Source organism: Schistocerca piceifrons, chromosome 8 (genome assembly GCF_021461385.2).
Source record: "Schistocerca piceifrons isolate TAMUIC-IGC-003096 chromosome 8, iqSchPice1.1, whole genome shotgun sequence".
In the NCBI taxonomy this organism is placed as follows: domain Eukaryota; kingdom Metazoa; phylum Arthropoda; class Insecta; order Orthoptera; family Acrididae; genus Schistocerca; species Schistocerca piceifrons.
Window position 1 is genome coordinate 396372173 of NC_060145.1, and position 23038 is coordinate 396395210.

Consider the following 23038-nt stretch of genomic DNA (forward strand, 5'->3'; position numbering starts at 1 on the left):
AGAACCCTTCCTGGCACAAGAAAAATGCGGACGTGATCGAACCGCAGTATTGACTGTCTAGGCATGGTTGAACTCCAAACAAGACGAGCCGTGTACCTCCTTCCTGGTGGAATGACTGGAACTGATCGGCTGTCGGACCCCCTCCGTCTAATAGGCGCAGCTCATGCATGGTTGTATACATCTTTGGGCGGGTTTAGTGACTCTGAACAGTCAAAGGGACTGTGTCAGTGATACAATATCCACAGTCAACGTCTATCTTCAAGAGTTCTGGGAACCGGGGTGATGCAAAACATTTTTTGATCTGTGTATTTGTGATCTTTGTTGGTGACAACACCCGTCCACGGATCAGTCCTGCCCCGAATATCATAGACGGTAATGAGCTCAATGTAGTAACACTAACTTCATATATGTGCTGAATATTACTCGCATGCCAATCTATGCCTCCATCACCGGCGGCCAGTGCTCAGGTTTCTCCAAAACAAGCAACTCTTTCATGGATGTGCCTCTGCAGACAAACATCGCTCACTGACCTTATTGACGCTCGGCAAAAGTAGGCAAGTCAAGAGGGAATCTCGGAATCGAAACCTGCTAAATCCCAAACAACATGCAGCCACACTTACAAGTCAGAATCTCTGTCTATCGAGTGTTCACAGGATAGCAACTTCGCTAGTATCAAATCAACTACGGCCACTAGTTCACGAAGAACCCATGGATAAGATAAATGTTATACGCGAAAAAATCCGTGTTACAAACGATCGAACGATAACCATTCTCTTGCATCTTAAATTATGAAATCTATAGAGATATTGCCGTGGAACGCAAGTTCAGCCAGCTCCAACAGAGAGAGATTACAAAGAGAATTATTCTTAGTCAACTTGATACAGACCTGTTACGCGAAACATGGTTAAAGTACAAACACAGTGTTCATTTTAAGGATTATTTTGTAATAGGGAGGACAGAGTACTGTAAAAAATTCTCTGCAGCATAAAAAATATCCGTTCTATGTGAGAAACAACGAAACCGAATTAGTCGCCATGCAAACAGATCTTACTGTCAAAAAATGTACAGGTGTTTCAGTCTATAATTCTATGCACTACAGGATCTTGGATGGTAATTGAAGATGCATAATAATTCAACTTCGAACTCCCTTTATAACCGATAATCATCGAAGACAATAACCTAGTAATAGTCAACGATGGAGCTGCTACTATTGTATATTCATATATCAGGAAACGTTCTGCAACAGCTGTACCACTTTGTATCCTCTATCCTAGTGAACTACCCAGTTGGCGTTTGAAAACAGATACACTGGGTCAGATCATCTCCTAGGAGAGTTCTATATTAACATAAACGTTGATAGCAAACGAATTTATGACGCTAATAGTAAGCGGGAAATTGCAAAAGCCATTGGGGCACATATCAGGAAACAATGCGAAGGGAAGTCAAACTTTCGGGCATGATGTATAGGAAAGAGACGTACCGAGGAATTATTCAATCTAGACTAGACTACGACTGTACACTGCATCCCAATGCACTTAAGATTTATCTCATCCGATTAGGTAGTCTTCAGTATGGAGCCATTTGAACCTGTCTTGAAGCCAAGCGTTCGGCGCCTACAGTCGCTCTATTTGTTTGGATAGGAGAGACTCCCTTTAACTTCAGACGTCCAGTGTTGTGAGATAAATTTTTCGTTAAGGTCATTAAATTAATAGAGAGTCATGTCTATAAAAACAGAGACTACATTTAGCAGTTACGGAGTGACTACAACACAAGAAATAAAATTCCGGCCTTTTGTATTAGCTTTGAAATTTTGTCTCCCATCTTATGTTCTACAACATATTCTTTGCAGTGGCCTTTACTTCAATATGAGCGAGACACAGTTAGTTGGCAGAGTTCAGTGTGCAGCTTTGATACTACAAGTTCAGAAAGAATACATGTGAACTGCAGTTAATATTTCTGTGTATATACTGACTGATCCAAAATCCCACAAGAGGGTTATACTGGACGTGCTTTTCTGTGCCTCAGATCCAAGTGAGTAAAACCTTCAAACTACGTAAAAGCGCTTCTACTTTTATGGCGCAAACGGAGGCAGTTTTGGATGCAATCATATTTGTATCTTCAATTCCATACTGAAAGGTATTACACATGCCCATTTCCCAGAGCGTTATTACAAAGATGCAACACGGGAAAGAGAATAAAACAATCGACCGTTATATACTGGATGTGATACTGGAGCGGAATAGGCAGACATTAAATCTGCAGAGGGTGCACTCCCACGCTGGCATCGGTTATAATGAGGAAGTCACATCCCTAGTAAATACTCTAGATTTGAAATTGTCACATACAGAATACTTATGTGAGGTAAAGAGCCACGGAAAACGTACATGGCAAGAGATGTGGAGCGTGCGGCAACAAATGAAAGGTAGATATTATACGGCATACAACCTCAGTTTTGTAAGAGGCGGTGGCTTACGAGGACATATGTGGACTGATCAAGGATTCCCGTCGTCATTCGACTTCGCTTTAACCACACCTCTTTCCCTCTACATCTACATAAAACCAACATTTACGACTACGACTCTTCTGCTTGTGAGTGTGATCCTGAGTTAGAAGCTGATGCAAGCCACATCTCGTTTTCGCAGCCCCAAATTTGACTGTGGAACATTGGTATCTTTGAAGGCATTGATGGGTATGGGATTCTACGAGGAGAGTTCAATAAGTAAGCAACACAGTTTCTCTGGAAGCAAGTTGGTCATATTCAGGATTACAATACACCATATTATTCCCCACTCTTTTGGCAACAAATCTACATTTTTCAACATAATATCCGTTCAGCGCGACGGCCTTACGCCACGATACTGGGAGGGTCTGTTTGCCCCTCATGGTATCACTGTAATGGTTGATGTCGGAGCCGTCTTGCTGCACCAGTAACTTCCCTATCAAGTACATACTGCTTCCCGCAGAGTGCATCCTTCATTGGACGAAACACATGAAAGTCAGAAGGTGCGAGATCCGTGCTGTAGGGTGAATGAGAAAGACTAGTCCAGTCACGTTTTGTGAGCACATCCCGGATACTCAGATGTGTGTGAGGTCTTCCGGAGAGGTGTTTCATTGTGACCCCTCGATCACTTCGAATGAGGGGGTCGACACGTTCCAATATTGCTGGAGTCACAGACGTGTGCGGCCGGCTCGGCATGCGGGGGATCTGACATGTTTGCGCCACCTTGTTGCTATGACAGAAGCCTCGGCCAGAGACTCAACGTTGTCTGTTCCGTGCTAGGTCTCCGTGGAGATCCTAAGAGCACCTGCAAATATCTGCGATGCTCTGGTTTTCCACCAAAAAAAAAGCTCAATGAGACCTCTCTCCTAGGAACACACACATGTTACACACATCATTTTCAAGGCTAAGTTTATCGGAACTTCATAAAATTGGGGTGGGGGGGGTGGGGGGTGGAGCGAGAATATTTGACGATGTACCGCAACAAATTCTGCATTTTTCAATCGAAACAGGCAGAGAAAAATATTGTGTTGCGTTACTTATTGAACCCACTTCGTACCTCCACCAACCTTTTTCTTCTAATTTGTTTACTATAGATATTGTTAATTCTTTAAAGACATAGGGAAAAGTCTGTGAATTTTAATAATGTTCTTATTTTCATTTCCGTGTATTATTTGTGATTAAATTTAACAAATAGTCCGAACTGCTAACACAAAAATGTCTAAGTTACTTATCACGGTACTTTTTTTTCAAATTACAGTGGAAACATTTCGATAGCTTGAGATTTTAGATCTATGAACATGCGTTTATGTACTTTTTCCGTACCAATAAGTATAAAATGTAAATACGTGTTTTAGATGGTGAAATATAGTACAAACTCTGGAGGCCAAATAAAAAACTACTAGCGAACGTAAAAGTTTCTCGCAGCGATAATAACATGCGATGGACAGAGGCGATCTGGAAAACGTCTTCGGAACATGCGTTGTGCAGGTCTGCTCGTCACGTACCATAACGTACAAATGGTTCAAATGGCTCTGAGCACTACAGGACTTGACTTCTGACGTCATCAGTCCCCTAGAACTTAGAACTACTTAAACCTAACTAACCTAAGGACATCACACACATCCATGCCCGAGGCAGAATTCGAACCTGCGACTGTAGCGGCCGCGCGGTTCCAGACTGTAGCGCCTAGAACCGCTCGGCCACTCCTGCCGGCCACCGTACCGTACAGTACCATGATGAAGGGAGATTTGAAAGTGATTCGATCTTCGAACTTATTATATATCCAGACGATACATTTACGGAGATAAGTACTTTATCAAAACCTTATAAACTACTTCCGTTCCACAGCCCCTAGAAGCCTATAATAGGAGTCAAGACAAGCACGTCCAGTCTACAACAAACATATTTCGCAATATACATGACTAGCATGAAATACGTACCCCATACCTTGGACAAGTGGACCTAGTCTCGGTTTTACACTGAAGCTGTAGGATGCAAACTTAACATGAGGGCCATATTTTGTCTTATATTCAAAGTGAGTGCTTTTTTCGTTAAAACAATCTTGCTATAATTGGTGAGTCATTTTGTCTTAAAGGAAAGATTATAATGCTGCACTGTTACAATGACCATTGTTATTTACATAAAGTTTATGCTAAATCCCATTTTTTCTCGGTCGGAATATTTGTCCTTCACAACTCACATTCGTATTCGATTTTGCACTCAACTTGATTCATGAAAACGTATCGTGATTCCCACTTTTTTCATTACATTCAAAATAAGTCCTTTTGTGCTCAAGAAAAGTGTAAACAGGCAGTACCTTGCGATATTACCTATATCGATACCCTTGTTGCGACGTAGTCAATGTACTGATACAATTTTACTCATTGGTGTTGTTAGCCAATATCGTATCGAATCTAGTACTGTAACATCAATATGTGCGCCCACCTAGAACAGCGCACACTTGCGTATTTTTATTTTACTTTATTTAATTAATTAATTTATTTTTTTTATTTTTTTTGTCCAAACGATTGTCCACAGGAAACATTCTTAGTGAAATGCGTCTTGTATATAGTGAGAACAGGGCAATAATATGGAAAAACCTTCAGAAATGCATTCTTAAACATAATTACAGATGCTAGACAACCCTGAGGCTGCGCTGCTTTATTTCACCAAGAACGGCACCTGTGTAGTCCTCAATACGTTGCAAGTGCCAGTGGTGGTCGGAACAACGTTCTGTATAGTTGTGTGTGCGTTATGGTCTCGGGTAAGGGAACCTAATGTGGGAAAATTGTTGGTACTCGTATAGTAACCGTAACCAAGGCAGACGAAGCGTTTCGTGTTTCGTAAGGCATCGTATCCAAGTTTAGAAGCCACATCGCGGATGAAACTGTATGTTGAGTGATTGGCGGATGGTCATTCAATACGATTGTGACGAAAAAATTAAGGACGACGGCTGCAAAAGTTAATGCACAACTGAATGTGGCATTCGCAAACCAAATCAGCATCAAAACAACGCGAAGGGAGCTCCATAAGCAAGGATTTACAGGGCGAGCTGGAATTCCAAAACCACTCATCACTGATGTAACTGACCGTAACAGGAAAACATGGAGCCAAAAGCATAAAACGTGAACTATGGAGCGATGGGAGAAAGTAATTTGGTCAGATGAGTCTTGTTTCACACTATTCCCAACTTCTGAGCACCCTAACAGTGAAACATGGCGGGAGTTCTGTGACGATCTGGGCAGCCATCTCGCGGTATTCCATGGGCCCTGCAAGTGGGGTTTGTACGACCATTTTGGCTGATGAGGTCCATCCCATGTCACAATGTTTGTTCCACTCTGGTGGTGCGTGTTCCAAAACGACAAGGCACCTGCTCACATAGCTGGCATAGCCGAGGACTGGTTTTGTGAGCACCGGGATGGATTTTCGCATCTCCCTTAGTCGCAACAGTCACCAGATCTCAATATCATTGAGCCTTTGTGATCTACTTTGGAGAGAAGGGTGTGTGATCGCTATCCAACTTCGTCATCGTACCCTGGACTTGCCATTATTTTGCTAGAACAAAGGTATAAGATTCCACTGAAAACCATACGGGACATGTCTTTAACCATTACAAGACGACTGGAAGCTGTTTTGATGACCAACAGGTTTCAAACACGGTATTAGGCTTGGTATTGTGGTGTGTTTTTTGTCTTTCCATATTTTTATCCACCTCTGTACGTCTCGTCAACCTGAATGCGATTGGACACAGGAATTCTCAAAGGACTGAAATAATCTCAAACAACCCTGTGGAGTTTTCCCGTGGTGCCACGTTGCGTTATGTGGAAGAAATGATCCGTGAAGATCGTCGCGTGACACTCTATGACATTTCGCGTGTATCAGGCTTTTCTCACGGAAGTGTATACATCAGTCGTAAGTGATTAAATGTCCGCATAGTCTGTGCGCTTTCGGTCTTTGGGTCTCTCGGCTCCAGGGCACAAATGGAGCACGCTGTGCTTCATACGCTACAGTGAAGAGACAGCTGAATTACTTGCACACTGTACGACAGAAGAATAGTCATGGGTTCACAACTATCAATATGACAAAATACTTCCATGGCCATGCAAGGCTGTGGTGTTCTTGTTTCGCGATATACTGAGTGTTTTTCTATCCCAATGGAGAGACTATTGCATTCTAATGCAGCAGCGTGTGGGAACCATAAGAGTCCGTGCGCCACAAGTTCCGCAGCTACTGACAACGGGCACGGTTCTTCTTGATGCCAATGTCTGCCGTCACAAAACGAGACCAACTCAAGGGCCACTGCAGTCATCATACGGGACACCCGTACGATGGGTAGTTGGAAAATAAGTTTCCCCTGTCGACTGTGGGCAGAGTTGTGTAATATGGGCGAAAGACGACACGGCAGGTGCAATACACCGATACACCATTGGGTAGAGGTCGACCGCGATCAAGCACATGCCGCTGTCGCAGTGCCTGCGCAAAGGCGGAGGCCAGCCGCTCAGTCTTTTCCCGGAGCTATGGAGAGAAGGTGCGTTTTGGAGTCGTGGTCAAAGGCGGAAGTGACAGCTGTTATCTGCTATGAATGGGCACGTGGAGTATCAGGCACAGAAATTCATAACCGCTTTGTTGAGGTGTATGGGTCAGGTGTGATGTCGAGGCAAATGCTGCGGAGGTGGTGCCAGCAATTCAGTGATGGACGTCAGCAAGTGCAGGGCTTACCGAGACCTGGACGGACGCTCATCGCAGATGCAAATGTCAGGAAGGTGGCTGACATGATTAAAGCGAACCGGCGTATCACCATCGATGGAGTAGCGGCAGAACTTGGAATCGGAAATGAGCGAGCCCACAAGATCATCCACGACATTCTTCGATACAGGAAGGTGTTAGCACGATGGTTGCCTCGCCGACTGACTCCGACACACATGGAACAACGCATGGCGTTCAGCCTGGAACAGCTCGTGCGTTACCATGAATCTGGCAGTGATGCCCGAATCGAAGGCCGCATCCATGGAGTGGAAACAATCACCCGTCCGAAAGAAGTTCAAAAGCACGCCATCTGCAGGTAAAGTGCTACTCACCGTTTTCTGGGACGCCAAAGGAGTTATGCTGCTGGACTTTCTGGAGGATGCAATCATCAATACTGCGCGGTACTGTGCCACTCTGTCCAAATTGAAAGAGGTGATTCGGAAAAAGCGGCCTGGCCTTCTCAGATCTGGCGTTTTGCTGTTGGACGACAGTGCGAGACCACACATGACGACGACAACGCAAAACCATATTGCAACTCTTGGTTGGGAGCTTCTATACCACCCGATTTACAGTGCAGATCTTGCACCAAGTGACTTCCATCTGTTTCCTGCTTTCAAGAAGACTCTCGGCGGAAGGCTCTTTGGCAGCAAACAAGCTGTTCAACGCTTCTTCCGTATGCAACGCCCTGATTTTTTCCCGGAAGGCTTTTTGAAGCTTATAAAGCAGTCTGACAAATGTCTCAATGTACTTGGAAATTATGTAGAAAAATAAAGATATGTCTTATCTTTAATGTCTCATTCTCTTTTTTTCCTTTCACGCACAACTCTGACCAGAGTTGACTGGGGAAACTTATTTTCCAACTCCCCCACGTATTTGTGCGGGGAAAAATTTCCAGACTGACGTTAGTTAGAAGGATACCAAGGGAGTGTACTTCATTCACTAAGGTTGTAGTTTGTATGACGTTCTTGGGTATTATTCCTCCGTCTACAACGCTAGCCAACTTGCTGTAAACAAATATGAGAGAAAATTCAAATTAAGGGTACCGCCATTCGGCACCGATGTGTTTTGTGTGATCGTGAGCACATAAAAAGGTTCAGCAAGCTCAAGAGTGACATTCTATCGAAAATATGTGACCCACTGCATACTATTAATGAAGGTGCAAGCTTACGGAGCTATGTGAGTGGCCCGAAGACTTATTCAGTAACAGAACCCAGTACATTGTCCTCGACGGCCAGTGTACATCAGAGACAATTGTATCGTCAGAAGGGGCCCATGGAAGTGTGATAGCACCGCTTTTATTCCCTATATAAGTAAATGAGAAATAATTCAAAAACCAAGATCGCTTAAATACTGTTTACTGGATAACCGAATTCAACACACTAAAGGTGCCATCATCGGATCTGAATGTTGACCGCTGTCAGTCGAGCGGCGGCCATGTACCAAATAGTTTTATCTTGTGACTTCGGTTTTACATATCTCATGGAAAAGAATGACCAGGAGAGCATTTGTTTCGTAAATGCTGTGACAATGATTTTATATCTGCTGGTCTGCCTCATGTATCGTTATATCGAAATGGTATATAAATGTTAATCTACATTCAGATCCGATGATGGGACCTTTAGTGTGTTGAAACCGATTATCCAGTAAACAGTATTTAAGCGAACTTGGCTTCTGAATTATTTCTACAACAGAGTGATCGCCCCACTACACACTTTGCGTTCACTGCAAATTAAGAAAATGAAGTGACGGACTTGGGTGAGCAACAGTCTATAGCTGTTTGCTGATGAGGTTGTTGTGAACGGGAGTGCGCTGTTGAGCGATCGTAGGGGGATACAATATGACTTAGACAAAATTTCTAGCTTCCTCTAAATCTTAAAAAATGTAAGTTAACGCAGACGAATAGCAAAAGCAAATCCGTAATGCGAATACAGCGTTAGTAGTGTTCTACTTGACTCAGACACGCAGTTTAAATATCTAAACGTAACGTTGCAAAGCGATATGAAATGGAAGGAACACTTAAGGACGGTAATATGGAAGACGAACGGTAGAGTTCGGTTTATTGGGAGAATTTTAGTAAACTGTGGTTCCGCTGTAAAGGAGACGGCGTATAGAGTGCTGCTCATATGTTTCAGATTCCCACCAGCTTGGTTTAAAGGAAGATATCAAAACAATTCAGAGGAGGGCTGTTAGGTTTCTTACCGGTAGATTCGATCAACACGTGGGGATCACGAAGACGCTTCCTCAACTGAAATGGGAATCTCTAGAGGGAAGACGACTTCTCAAAACATCATTGAGAAAATTTAGAGAGTAGTTTATTGCAAAACGATTCTACTGCTGCCAATGTATATTTCGCGTAAGGACCACGAAGTCAAGATAACAGAAATTCGGACTCGTACGGCATTATATAGATCGTCGTTTTTCCCTCGAAGTGTAACAGGAAAGGGAATGATTAGTAGTGATAGAACGTATTCCCCGTCATGCACCATACTATGGCTTGCTTAGTGTGTATATAGATGTATGCGTAAATGAAGGGAAGGTTTAGACCTAAAATTAAGAGAGAACACTTTTGAAAATGAAAGTAAATTGGCCGTGCGGTTAAAGGCGCTGCAGTCTGGAACCGCAAGACCGCTACGGTCGCAGGTTCGAATCCTGCCTCGGGCTTGGATGTTTGTGATGTCCTTAGGTTAGTTAGGTTTAACTAGTTCTAAGTTCTAGGGGACTAATGACCTCAGCAGTTGAGTCCCATAGTGCTCAGAGCCATTTGAACCATTTGAAAGTAAATTATTGCTTCCTACAACGCAAATGTCGTGTTCTAATCGTGAAACTGAAGTAGGGAAATTGAGCTTTACATGGAATGGTACGACAGATGAGCTGTTTTCCGTAGTGAAGGAGCAGCGTCATATTGGTATATGAGTACTACGTACTCAAAGCTGCAACGCGTCTTCTGTAAATAAATGTCATCTGTTATCTATTTCTGGCTGTGCTGGAGAATTGGTACAGACAGTAATAATGTCATGAAAATCTTTTAAGGCCATTGTTGTATTTTAATTATTCTGTTGCTACTTCTCACCAGCCTTGTCTCGAGTGGAATTTAATACAGGCGGTAAAAGCATGGCCTTAGCTCTCCCAAACCATCATATCGTCACCATCGCCATCGGCGGATACATCGGGGTAGAGGATAGCGTAACCTTTACAAACAGCTCCGTTAATTTGCTTCCCAAAGGTTAACATTCTCACCTACGCACTGCTGTGCCCTCACGTGTCAAAGGGCAGCGACCTGTTTGGAGACGAGTCGAGAGTTCTCCATCTCGCGTCGGTGTGTGAAACAAAGGGCCGGTGTCAACGCACTTTCTTGGTGTAACTAACTTTCAAGCTCCTTGTAATTTTAACACTGTGGGTCATAGTGTTCGCAGGTAATAATACGGACTCAGGCGAAGACGCAATACCACGTACAAATGGCGTCAAATGTACATCATATGCGCCTCAGTGATGTGGATTTCGGCTTCAGTCTAAAAAAGAGAAATCAGAAATTTCGAAAATCATCATCGATAAAAGAAATAATATTTAAGTCTGGCTGCAGTGTGTCACCATCCTAATCTACTCGTATACCTATTGTGTGACTCCTTTGTTTCTACAACAATGTGTAACTCGATTCAGTAATCATTACTGGTGAACTATGAAGGCACTTATGTTTGTTGTCCTAAAATGGAGACACTTCAGGTGCACTCCATTTCAAAATACTGTAGAAGCGTGTTTTATGTAAGCGCCGGAGCACTGATTGCTGACAATCCTCCTAACGCAATACTATACATAGTAGTAAGGTGGCAGTAAACGTGTGGCCTTTCCTGTAGGACGCAACCGCGTTCTGCGGCGTTGAGCGGGAGACAGTATCCAGCACAAAGCCAGGACCCCGTTACAGCATGACGCTCCGACCTTTGACGTTGACGAGCTTCTCGTTAGAAGTGCTTATAATTTTTACCGTCTTGTAGACGAATTTCTTAACTAGTCTGATAAAGATTTCAGCACAGTTGGTTATAGCAGTAGAAACACGATTTGGAAGAAAACGTCTTACATCGCGTTTAGTCTATGTGCTCAAACTGATAGCAAAATTTCTATTGAAAAGACAGACGCACTATCCGAGTTGATAGCTGCAGCGAAAAGGGTTGTAACGTGGTTCAAATTCAACTAGTACCTGCTAGATGGAACTTGACGTTCTACACGATAGGAAGAATATTGCGGCTGGAGCTACATCCAGAGTTTATTAACATCATTATTTGTAAGGTCAGTGGACTACACACACTAACAGACGCAGATATTGTTGAGTTGGCAGAGGTGTGTGGCGTTTTGCGGCCTATAGAGGTGTCTACTCGTGAAATTTGCGTAGTAAATGGCGTTGCAAGTTGTAACTCCAACAACTTGTATGCCTAATATCAAAAAAGTTAGCATGCAGCTGATCCACATTATAGGACAAAATATGAAGAATAACAGAAATCATAAAGCGTTTAGTGCCAGTGAGGATGGGCAACACACTAATAAATTACGGGAAAAAAGAGAACCAAAAACATTATAAAATAGTGTAGAAAAAGAATAATTTTCGGAATGGAACAGAAACGGACCTACTATCACAGCTTAGTTATATGAAAGATCGTCTTCTAGATACTATACAAGAGCCAATAAAAACGTGGAATCACTTATCCAGAGCTTTAAAAAAATTACGCTGAACTGATTATGGGGTATATCAACATCGTTAGCTTCTGATACGTTGTTCTCAAAAGCAATATTTGCTCTCTGATAAGAACGCAATAGACTGAAGGGAAAACTTCTCACAAAAATATTATTTTGACTGTGTGTATACAAAAGTTGTGGAATATGTACCGTTAATTATTGCTGTTGTACGGTATACTTGGCATTTAGCGTTAATAACACTCTATGAAGTATCCAACCCAAACCCCAACCTTCACCACCCCAAAAATGATCAAGATTTCTCTCTCAACAACTGTTAATAAGAAAAGAAAGAGTATCAAAATGAACTTTTCTGGAAACATTATCATTTTAATCTCAAAACAGGATCCAACACAACTGTTATCAGTAACATTCATAGTCGTGATTCACGAAACAAAAATAATATCCCCCCCACTTAAAAAAAAACGATGTAACATAGTACAGAAGACCAGAATAATACTTAAAATTCTTTAGGATTGAAGACCGAATAAATATAATTATCTACTTACTATCAGTGTTGAAAATCGTGAGTCACTACATTGTTATTAATTATTCCACATAAACAAAACTCGGGATTCATCAGGATATTCAAAACTAATTATCTAGAAAATTTAAAGTAATATGAGACATTTACTACGTTAGATGCACACAACGTAGAACGTTTGCAGTATCAGTAACTGGGTAAGCTGCTTCCTGCCAATTAAATTAAACTTCTGTCTAATTCGTTCACACATTTTCGATCGTAGAAACAAATCTGTACAATTAGGTTGGTTTCCGATCTCAGCCTTAAAAATAAATAAACAAAATACCATACTTATTATAAATCGAGTAAAGCAATATAACAAAATGGTTACACGAGTTGATACTGTTCTGATCCTTTTTCTATTACACTTTGCATCTCCCTTATGGTGTGCTCTTGACTTACACCACGTGACTTTTCTACTCCACTGTCGCTTCCTTTTCTCATCTCCTGTCCCATCTCGAGCGCTGGATGGGTCCTGCTGAGTCGACCTCATGCTGGTGCTAGTACTGTTCTCCAGTAGCGAAAATAGTAATCAGCTGGGCGCATCTTAAAACTTATTTTTCTGTTTCACCTGCTTCTTCATTTTCATAAGATTTGCGATCTTGATAACTTTTGGAAGTTTCCAACTCAACCAGTTCCTCACTTCCCAATCTGCAAGACAGCCTCTCCAAGCAGGTTTTACTCACACAAATATAGCCACTCAAAACAATAAATCTGCCACATTACGAGTACATACAAAAGTTTAAACAATGATAGCTTCTCAGATATGTGCAAAAGAAATACAGATGAAAAATTTGACAAAATATTACATTAATTTCTGCATAAGAAATGTTTATATTGACTGTTTACGACGTAAATAAGAAAGCAAAACCTATACATTCATACAAGAAAGTGACATTAGTGACCATAGACATGGAAAAATGTACTACAAATTGTGCATAAAATTTATTACAGTTATCTTCATAATTACAATATCTCGAGAAAATTTACATTAAATAAACAGAATTTTATAAATTTTAAAATGGTCATGTTATCAAGTATAACCTACAGCAACAAATTAATTACTCTGTATGAAGTATACAGTAATAGCTGAACCTCATTTAAATGTCATCAAAATCCTCATATGTAATGAGATACAGGAGAAACAAAAATGTCCAGCTGCCAAAGAAATACGAAATAAAATCAGAAAATACTCCCCCATTTTTTTCTGCTTTTAAATTATGACAAGTGCTTCCAAGAAGTCAAAGCTTGTTTGTACTCAGCACCAATGTTAATCTCCTACAAAGTTATATATTTAACCGTTTGCATTAATCCTCTTTATTTCAAGAATATGTTTTCACTTACATAATTATTAGTTTTAATACTTATGTATTTGTCTTAACCATCAGATCCACAGTCAGAACCTCAGCAAGTTATACCACTAATTGCTGTAAATCTATATCACATGACATAAATGAACATGAATGATCACAACTCAGAACCAAGAATTCTTGAATTGAATCATCATCATAAAGAATATCATTAGAAATATCATAGTCACTGTCCTCATAATTCTTCATATCATCATTAGCCTTATACGAGTGTATCAGCGTATCATTGAAAAAAATAGTAAAAGGAAGCATTCTGAACACAGCATATTCACATTCAGTTCAGAACCATCTAGTACAAACTCAAAACTTCCAACTTCCTACCCAAAGTATTTTCAACATAACTCCAGTTTACTCTCATAGTACTTTTGTATAACGCATATCTATGAAAACTTTCATTGCTCATATTGTCTGATACACAACCTTCCTTCTCTAATCGATCTCATTTCAAAGTGTCACTCGGATTACAGATAAAGTTTACAAAACACATGTAATTTTAGCTTAAATTTTCCCAGTTCCAATCAGGTTCAACTTGTTGACTACAGTTATTCAAGGTCACAGTAATATATCAACAACCTTGACCTCCTACATTCCACTAATTAATTCTGGACATACCAATAACCGAGCGAGGTGGCGCAGTGGTTAGACACTGGACTCGCATTCGGAAGGACGACGGTTCAATCCCGCGTCCGGCCATCCTGATTTAGGTTTTCCGTGATTTCCCTAAATCACTCCAGGCAAATGCCGGGATGGTTCCTCTGAAAGGGCACGGCCGACTTCCTTCCCCATCCTTCCCTAATCCGATGAGACCGATGACCACGCTGTCTGGTCTCCTTCCCCAAACCAACCAACCAACCAACATACCAATATTATTTTAAATATAGCATAATGTTTTCCATACATGACCAAAATTTCCTAAGTAAAGTAAATAATAATTGATTATAATCAATCACATAAAATACTTTGGCTCCTGGCAAAACATAAATGCAACACATATGTAGAAATATTTTCAGTCAGTGACAGTCAAAAACCAAGTTCCATTTTCGAAATATCGTAAGTTTTCTCAAATCGAGACAAAATGGGAACACACAATTTTTTATTGAACCAGACGGAACAAGAACACAAAGCATACTAAATGTCGTATTCACAAGTAATATCAAATTAGAAACAGTAAATTACAACTTCCACTTCAGAAAAACAAGAAAATTTTGACCTTTCAGCAGTACACATAAATGAATTCTTCATTATAATGTGGAATTATTGTCAAAATATTTTAACATTTGTACAATTATTACTTAAGAGAGTCGGCAATTGACAGAATATGATAACTTGTAAAATGCACAGGAAAGTGGAAGAAATGATGCAGGACCAAAGAATGACAAACTGGAAAATAGTTCTCCGTAGTTCAGGCCCTGTGATCGCCAGTCGCATGTCATGAAAACAATTCACAACCACTGGAACTCACAAGATGATATTCAGTATCATCATCATCTGTTTGTACTAAAGCAATAAATCTGTTTACATATAGGATTTTGATACTTTTATGCACAAAATGTTAATTAAATAGAACATTGGTTCAAAAATCCTTTCCCTTCAAACACATTTCTTGGCAACCTTACATATGAACTTACTACTTCTACTTTGACTGTACACACACTTCTCTGCATTGAAGCCTTCAACGTTCTCAGACAGTTATCAAAGCAACGCTGATTCCCCGTGCAATGAAGTACAGTTTGTCACTGCAATATAAAATCAGCATCATGACACTTTCCTCAGCTTAGCTACAAATACTTTTAACATAGGAAGCTGTCAGATCATCACATTTCTTTAAGTACACTTTTGGCAGTTATTTCGTAAAGCTTCTTCAACATTTTGTTACCTTGACCAGCATATAAGCATACATTAGGTGGAATCTGATTGGCAACAGGAATATTTATTTCTCGTTCTGCATCACTGCTTCTAACTTTGTTTCGAGCACGTACACAAAATGCTTCGTCGTTTGCTACAAGTACGCCACTGCCCTCCTCACGTAATTATTCCTGTACTTGGGTGCCTTGCAATTTAAGATCCACATTACCACCTTCCTCAGTTATACCAATAGCTCATAGCTTATCCAGCCCAATAATTTATCCAGTTTATTTATACGCAACTGACGTTTTGCTTCCTTTTAATTCACATACCTAGATATTAAGGTTTTTTACTCTACATTTGATAATCATACGGTCTTCATTTACTAAATTATTTTACTGCTTTGTCATTTTACCAACCCTTTCATTAGTCTCAGCTGTTGTTTAAGTAATGCTCTCATTTCTCATCTCAACTAGCTGCTTTATCTCGTTACAATTCAGTATTACTGCGTTTGCTCATGGATCCGCTTGATCATTTGCATCACAAGCGCTGTTTTCTCTGCAGACATCTATCATTACAGGTTTTTCATTATTTTATCATAAATAAATTGCTTTTCCACCAGTAATAATCAAACAAAGTCAAGTTCAGACCATTGACTACAGGTTACTAAAAACATAATCCTTCGGAATGCTCGTCATGTAACGAAATACTTGACACAGAGACTCTATTGAACCTTTCCTTAAATACAGAAATAGTGATCATCGATGGGCATGGTGCTGCAGCCTGTTTAATAAACAAACAAAAATTGGTTTGAACAAACGAGAATTCTTGCTCATGAATCGAACTAAAGGGTCACTGTCATCAGGGCAGCAGTTGAAATTAAACTATGTGACAACAACTTCGATAGAGACAGAGACTATTCACTTAGAAATTTATGGAAATATGCACTTGATAAAGAAAGAACACAGAAGAAGACATCTCATAAGTTACCGCCAAATGCGAGTAATGGCGTTCCAAGCGACACTGGATAAAGAGCGCAAAAATAATCGATGGATGTAGAGAGCACCACCTCAGTATGCGCCATTTCAACGACGCCATCGTGAGGTAAACGACCCAATAAGATCCCGTTCTTTCTTTTAAGGGGGGAGCAGGAGGGGGCTCATCAATTTCACGAGGGTCAAACTTAGTCCCTGATGACGGTGATGGAAGCAAGTTCCGGAATTTGTCCCAATTTGACGGGACAAGTAAACTCTAACATTCTGCGTGTTGTCTGTTTGTTGTAAGTCGTGTCTGCTCCCTACCACTTTCGCGCAACGACGCTCTGAGTGTGTTTTTTAGGGAATTGACTAGTTTGAACCTGGGACCTGTTGCTGATAAGGAGACGCCAGACCACACATGACATGCAGAGTTCAGAAGAGTTCAGTGAGACTAGCGATGATATAATCAAATACTTAATGATTTCAGCGTCAGCTCCACTGCACTCCCTGTAAAAGAATCTTAATACTAACCAACTTTAGTGGAAGGGGTTCAAGGCTTTCCTATTTTTAGTTAGCTGGTAAAATAACGTCGAAAAAGCAGTTAAGTTTACCATTGGAAATTTTATTCTACTCACAAAACATTGTTTATAAATTGCACGATTGATAAAAGGAAATGTTTTAATACAGGATGGTAAAAACCAACTGCGTTCAACAAAAATGTGAACGAATATTCCCTGAGTGGGTTTCCAAGTTCTACAATGGATCGAAGGATGACCTGTGCCACATCATATCTATAATCTAGGTTTAAATTAAGTTTCAAAAAAGAGAAAACTATCAAAATGATCTACAGTGACCCTCAATTATCTTTAATTACTTATCTAACTTGTCGTAAATTACAGTGGCTGATGTGGCTTCTCAATAATTATATAACAGAAAAATCATCGCATTCCAGATTTTGACTTACGTAGCAAATTTGAATACCATGAGCTTCAATTGACGATCGACACTAGTATTACGTAAAAAGGGGATGTAACAGATGAGACTTCAGCAGTTCTGAGTGAAGCCCTATGCGCTCAAAAATGCGGCATCGCGTGCGTTCATTACCTTGTCAGTGTTCGTCAGGGGGCGGCGGCCGGCGTAGTTCCATGCATCTCGCCGTCTCGGAAGCAACTCTTTCCTAACTTCTCCTTACTACAATTTACTGAAGTTGGTTTTAAAAAACAAAAAACTGTCTGGCTGTGTTTTCATCTGACCAATCAGGGTCTCAATGTTAACCTTAAGCTCCGCCTACAAACATTCTGTCTATCCAATGAGAAACGTTATACTTTTCGTGGTGGGGCAATGTTTTTAAAGTTCGCAACGTAACAGAGACGCGAAAAAGTCTCACGCTAAAACTTGCAGCTGGTGTGGCCCTTTTAGTGTTATCGTAAGATCTATACTGTTCTTCTGGAGGGCTCTATCTTTCAACATGGGCTGGGGGGTAGTCCTGGCGGTTACTTTTCGTGGTGGGGCAATGTTTTTAACGTTTGCAACGTAACAGAGACACGAAAAAGTCTCACGCTAAAACTTGCGGCTGGTGTGGCCCTTTTTGTGTTATCGTAAGATCTATACTGTTCTTCTGGAGGGCTCTAGCTTTTAACATGGGCTGGGTTAAAAAATGGTTCAAATGGCTCTGAGCACTATGCGACTTAACTCCTGAGGTCATCAGTCGCCTAGAACTTAGAACTAATTAAACCTAACGAACCTAAGGACATCACACACATCCATGCCCGAGGCAGGATTCGAACCTGCGACCGTAGCGGTCGCGCGGCTCCAGATTGTAGCGCCTAGAACCGCTCCGCCACTCCGGCCGGCTAACATGGGCTGGGGAATGGTCCTGGTGGTTAGCTGGTGGCGTGGGTGTCCGTCCCTTATCGTAGGGCCTTCTAACTTAACACGGTTCTGCTCTCGGCTTCTGTTCTCGTTTCTCCCCTCGGAACTGCGTCTGTCTCACGGTGGGAAGGTATGACATGCATTTAGGCATTCTTGTGTTAGTCTGTGGTATTCCATTTGCTCACTCTTTACTCGTATTACTTTCGTTAATGTAATGTCACGATTTATTCGGAGCTATGTGACATACTACTGGATTTGCTTATAATGTCAGCGTTTTCATGGAAGGTGTTGGATTCGCCTGACACCTTACAAAACCAAGAACTTTTTATCCAAGGACTCCGTCGCGAAAGACTTCTTAGGCATAATGGAATTGTTATACAGCAAGACGAAGTTGTTAATGGGTTAATTCTATCTGAAATGCCAATCAGTTTCTGGAACTGGTAATGTGAACATGTAATTATTATACGATTTTGTCGTCATAAATTATAATAAATTATACATCCATCATTACCATTGATGTTAGAAACACCAGTTGTTTGGTTTCGATTATTATCGGCTATCGATGTGTATATGTTGATGACGAAATCGAAATCAGCATCGATGATTTTCCAAAACTGGACATATACAAACTGGCAGCAGCTTTTTCTGGAGGCTCCAGATCATTAAGTTGTCTTTCTAACTTGAGGATTGGATATGGATATCTGGTCCTTAAATGTATCTTTTAATAGATGTGTACAGGGTATCCCTGGAGGAATGGTCAATATTCAGGGATATAACAGGTACGATCATTCGAAGGAAGAAAATCCAGCAAACATGGGTTCCAAAATGCATTCCTTAAGAGTTATGAGTACTTCTTCATCTTCGATTCTGTGAAACAAATCTGTCGTCCAAGCTCTATGCTTTCCATATTTTGGGATGGAGTAGTATGAACCGCAAAAAGAAAAGATTGTCTAGTAAACAAGAGCTCTAAAATGTATACCTTCAGAACTACGTTCAGTAGTAGAGATGTATTTCACTGTGGCGAAGATGAAAATGTGTTCTTAGCTCTCGAGGTACACATTTTAGAGCCTATGTTTACTGGACATTTTTACTTCGAATGATCGTTCCTGTCATATCCCTGATTATTGACGATTACTCCTGGGACACATTATATATTTGTGGTCGAAGTACGAGTGTCTTAAAATCTTGAGCAGTGGTGTATCTTGTGAAGTAATTGCGTAGTAAGGGTTGGTCTATCATGTGGCGTAACGGAAGCAGTCTTGTACAGGTTGGTTGAGGTTTTCCAGCTCGAGTGGGTTTGCTTAATATAGTGGATGTGCATCAATTAGCAGTCGTGGCCGTTGCTCATCACGGTTACTTTTGTCCGCATCTCGTGGCTAGCGTTGCTGCCTCTGGATCATAGGGTCCGGGGTTCGATTCCCGGCCGTGTTGGAGATTTCCTCTGCTCACAGACGGGGTGTTTGTGTTGTCCTCATCATTACATCATCATCATCATCATTTGTGACAGTAGCTAGATTGGACTGTGTAAATACTGGACTGTGTAAAAAATTGGGACTTTGTACGGGGCTGATGACCGCACAGTTGAGCGCTCAACATACCGACCGGTTACTGTTTGTGTTTTAAAAATCATGCTGTGACGGGAAATGATGAAGGGATTTTACGTCTGAATCTGTCACGTGTCATGTTCTCTTCCCGTTCCATTCGTCTATAGGGAGCGGGAACAAAGGTTGCTTAAAAGCGTCTGTGTGAGCAGTACGTATTTTTGTCTTGTCTTCGCCTTCCCTAAAGGAGCGATACCCCGTGTATACGTACATTTACCGACACCCGCTACTATAACATTAACGTTCTGTAGTCTCGTTGGATGACGTTCCCGGACCTGGGTTCCTACTCAAAATTCGATGTACTCACTCCCCTCTACAAGTCGTAGAAGTCTGTGTCGGGAATTTCCGACCACCCTGTATATATTTTTACTTTTTACGGGAATCTCAGTACAACTGATTTTTTGCTGACAAAATAAAACGTGCTCTTTCAAAAGTTCAGATGAATGAGTTAGATAATGAGCAAAATACAACACCCACCAGAAACAGTTACATAATAAATTAAAATTAAAATTTTAGTACTAAATTAATGTATTGGCAGATATTTATTCCCCAGACTGTTTACAGATATCGTTCTGCAATTTGTTGATCTGTGAGCGGACTCCTTTAATCAGAAACTATGTTATTCAAAGACGATACGACCCTTTCAGAAGCCACAGAACTTCCTACAAAACTTGCTGTTCTTTTTTTTAAAAAAAGAACAGTTTTATTTAGTAACCGAAAATTTTAACACTACTGGCGTGGTCAATTGATATATCAGTAAAAAAATAAAAATACTTGTTATAACTGAGACCAAATACAGAAAAATACTGGTTATTCAGAACTGAAATACAGGTTTTTGGACAATATGGTTGTGGAGATGAAGCAGCGATTAGTATGGTTAATCAGTTATTCAAAAACAGTCTTAATCGCATTTATTAATGTTATACCGCCAACCGGTTTCAACCCGTTGTAGGGGTCTTCTTCTGGGCGTTCACACTGTGAAATTATAGATATCCGTCAGAAAGACTCCATTATACAACAGCTAAAATTACGTAAATTTAAAATACGTTACCCATCGGTCGACTGCTGGTGGTGTCACTCCTGCCTACATAACGGCAGGAAACTATGCAAGAGTAACTCTTCGTATGGGCTTAAATAGCGTGCTGAGATTACGTGATGGTTCAAATGGCTCTGAGCACTATGGGACTCAACTGCTGTGGTCATCAGTCCCCTAGAACTTAGAACTACTTAAACCTAACTAACCTAAGGACATCACACACAGCCATGCCCGAGGCAGGATTCGAACCTGCGACCGTAGCAGTCGCACGGTTCCGGACTGCGCGCCTAGAACCGCGAGACCACCGCGGCCGGCCAAAGATCACGTGAATAGACGGCAACACCCCCAGCGGCGATCAACGGCACGCTATTTAAGCTCACACGAAGAGTTACTCTCGCAGAGTTTCCTGCCGTTATGTAGACAGTAATGACACCACCAGCAGTCGACCAATGGGTAATATATTTGAAATTTACGTAATTTTATCTGTTGTATAATGGAGTCTTTCTGACGGATATCTATAATTTCACAGTGTAAACGCCCAGAAGATGACCCCTACGTCGGGTTGAAACCGGTTGACGGTATAATAATAATAAATGCGATTAAGATTGTTTTTGAATAATTGAAATACCAGTATCAGTTTTAATGGGTCGGTTTTTCCCATCCCAAGACTGCTCCCGTGACGTACATCCTCACTGATTGTTCCAATGTATAATTACGCCTGATTACACAATGTCTTGTGGCCCTCAGAAGCTTGAACCCTATCGTTTCGGAGGGCGCCGGCACAGCTTTGCTGCCGTGCATATGCTCCAGGCACAGACTGTACGCCGCGCGCTGGTGTTGTTGCAGGTACCGGGACAGAGACCGCGAGGGCTACTACAGCGACCGCAACGAGCTGCTGCGAGAGCGGGAGCGAGAGAGGGAGCGCGACCGAGACGCCGGCTACCTCAGCGACCACAACTCCAGGTACGAGGGGGGTACCCACCCACAACCACCCGCACATCCACCACTCCGTCCCCAACCTGTCCCTGGGCGGCCCGCGTCTGCTCTCAGCTCATCACTGCTTCGGCGCTACCAGCCGTATGCAGCCAAATATTAGTCCTTACTGGGCAAGCACGCACTTTATCATTTACCGTCGAGGTTTCCAGCTACAATACGAGATGTGTTCAAAAATTAACTCGAAATTTTGTAACTTCGCGAATTGTAATTAGTCTGATTCGCACGATTTTTTCTTTGTTGTGTTGGTCAGCAAGTTCAACCACACGTGACTTCTCGCCATCAGTGCTATGTGACCAGCACCATAACGTCACAGTGGAGGCAGGTGCTGTCAGCCGTCCCCCAGGCTTGGTGTTAGGTCCTGTACTCTTTTAATTGTATGTCAATGATGTGTCCTGCTACAAATACCACATGTACTATGATGAGCTGCAGTTGCATCTGAAAGGGGAATTTACTTTAAACTTTGTACACCTTTAGTGGGCCATTGGAAATGGAAATGATCGTATGGCATTGGCGGCCGGGAGGCCCCATTCGGGGGAGTTCGACCGCCGTATTGTAAGTCCTTTTTAGGTGACGCCACATCGGCGACTTGCGGGTCAATGATGATGCAAATGATGATGAAGGACACACAACACCCATTCTCCTGCTGGGAATCGAACCCGGGCCCCCTGTGTGGTAGGAGGTAACGCTACCGCTACGCTACGGAGGCGGGCGGTGGGTCATTAAAACAACATAATGTGCAAGCAGCAAGGCGCACTACTCAGGCAATTCCGAGAAAATGGCAAGAGAAGTTTAACGCATCTGTACCTACCTGTGAGTAGCTACAGATAGCCGGCCGGGGTGGCCGAGAGGC

At 41.6% G+C, this 23038-nt stretch overlaps 1 protein-coding gene across 1 annotated transcript in view; it reads left to right on the forward strand.

Moving 5' to 3' along the window:
• The window catches only part of LOC124712377, a 395369-nt gene that overhangs the window by 318645 nt on the left and 53686 nt on the right, over positions 1-23038 (forward strand). The window contains exon 10 of the mRNA XM_047242672.1: positions 22039-22155. Coding sequence (XP_047098628.1) covers positions 22039-22155 — 117 coding nt within the window. The remainder of the gene's footprint in view (positions 1-22038; positions 22156-23038) is intronic.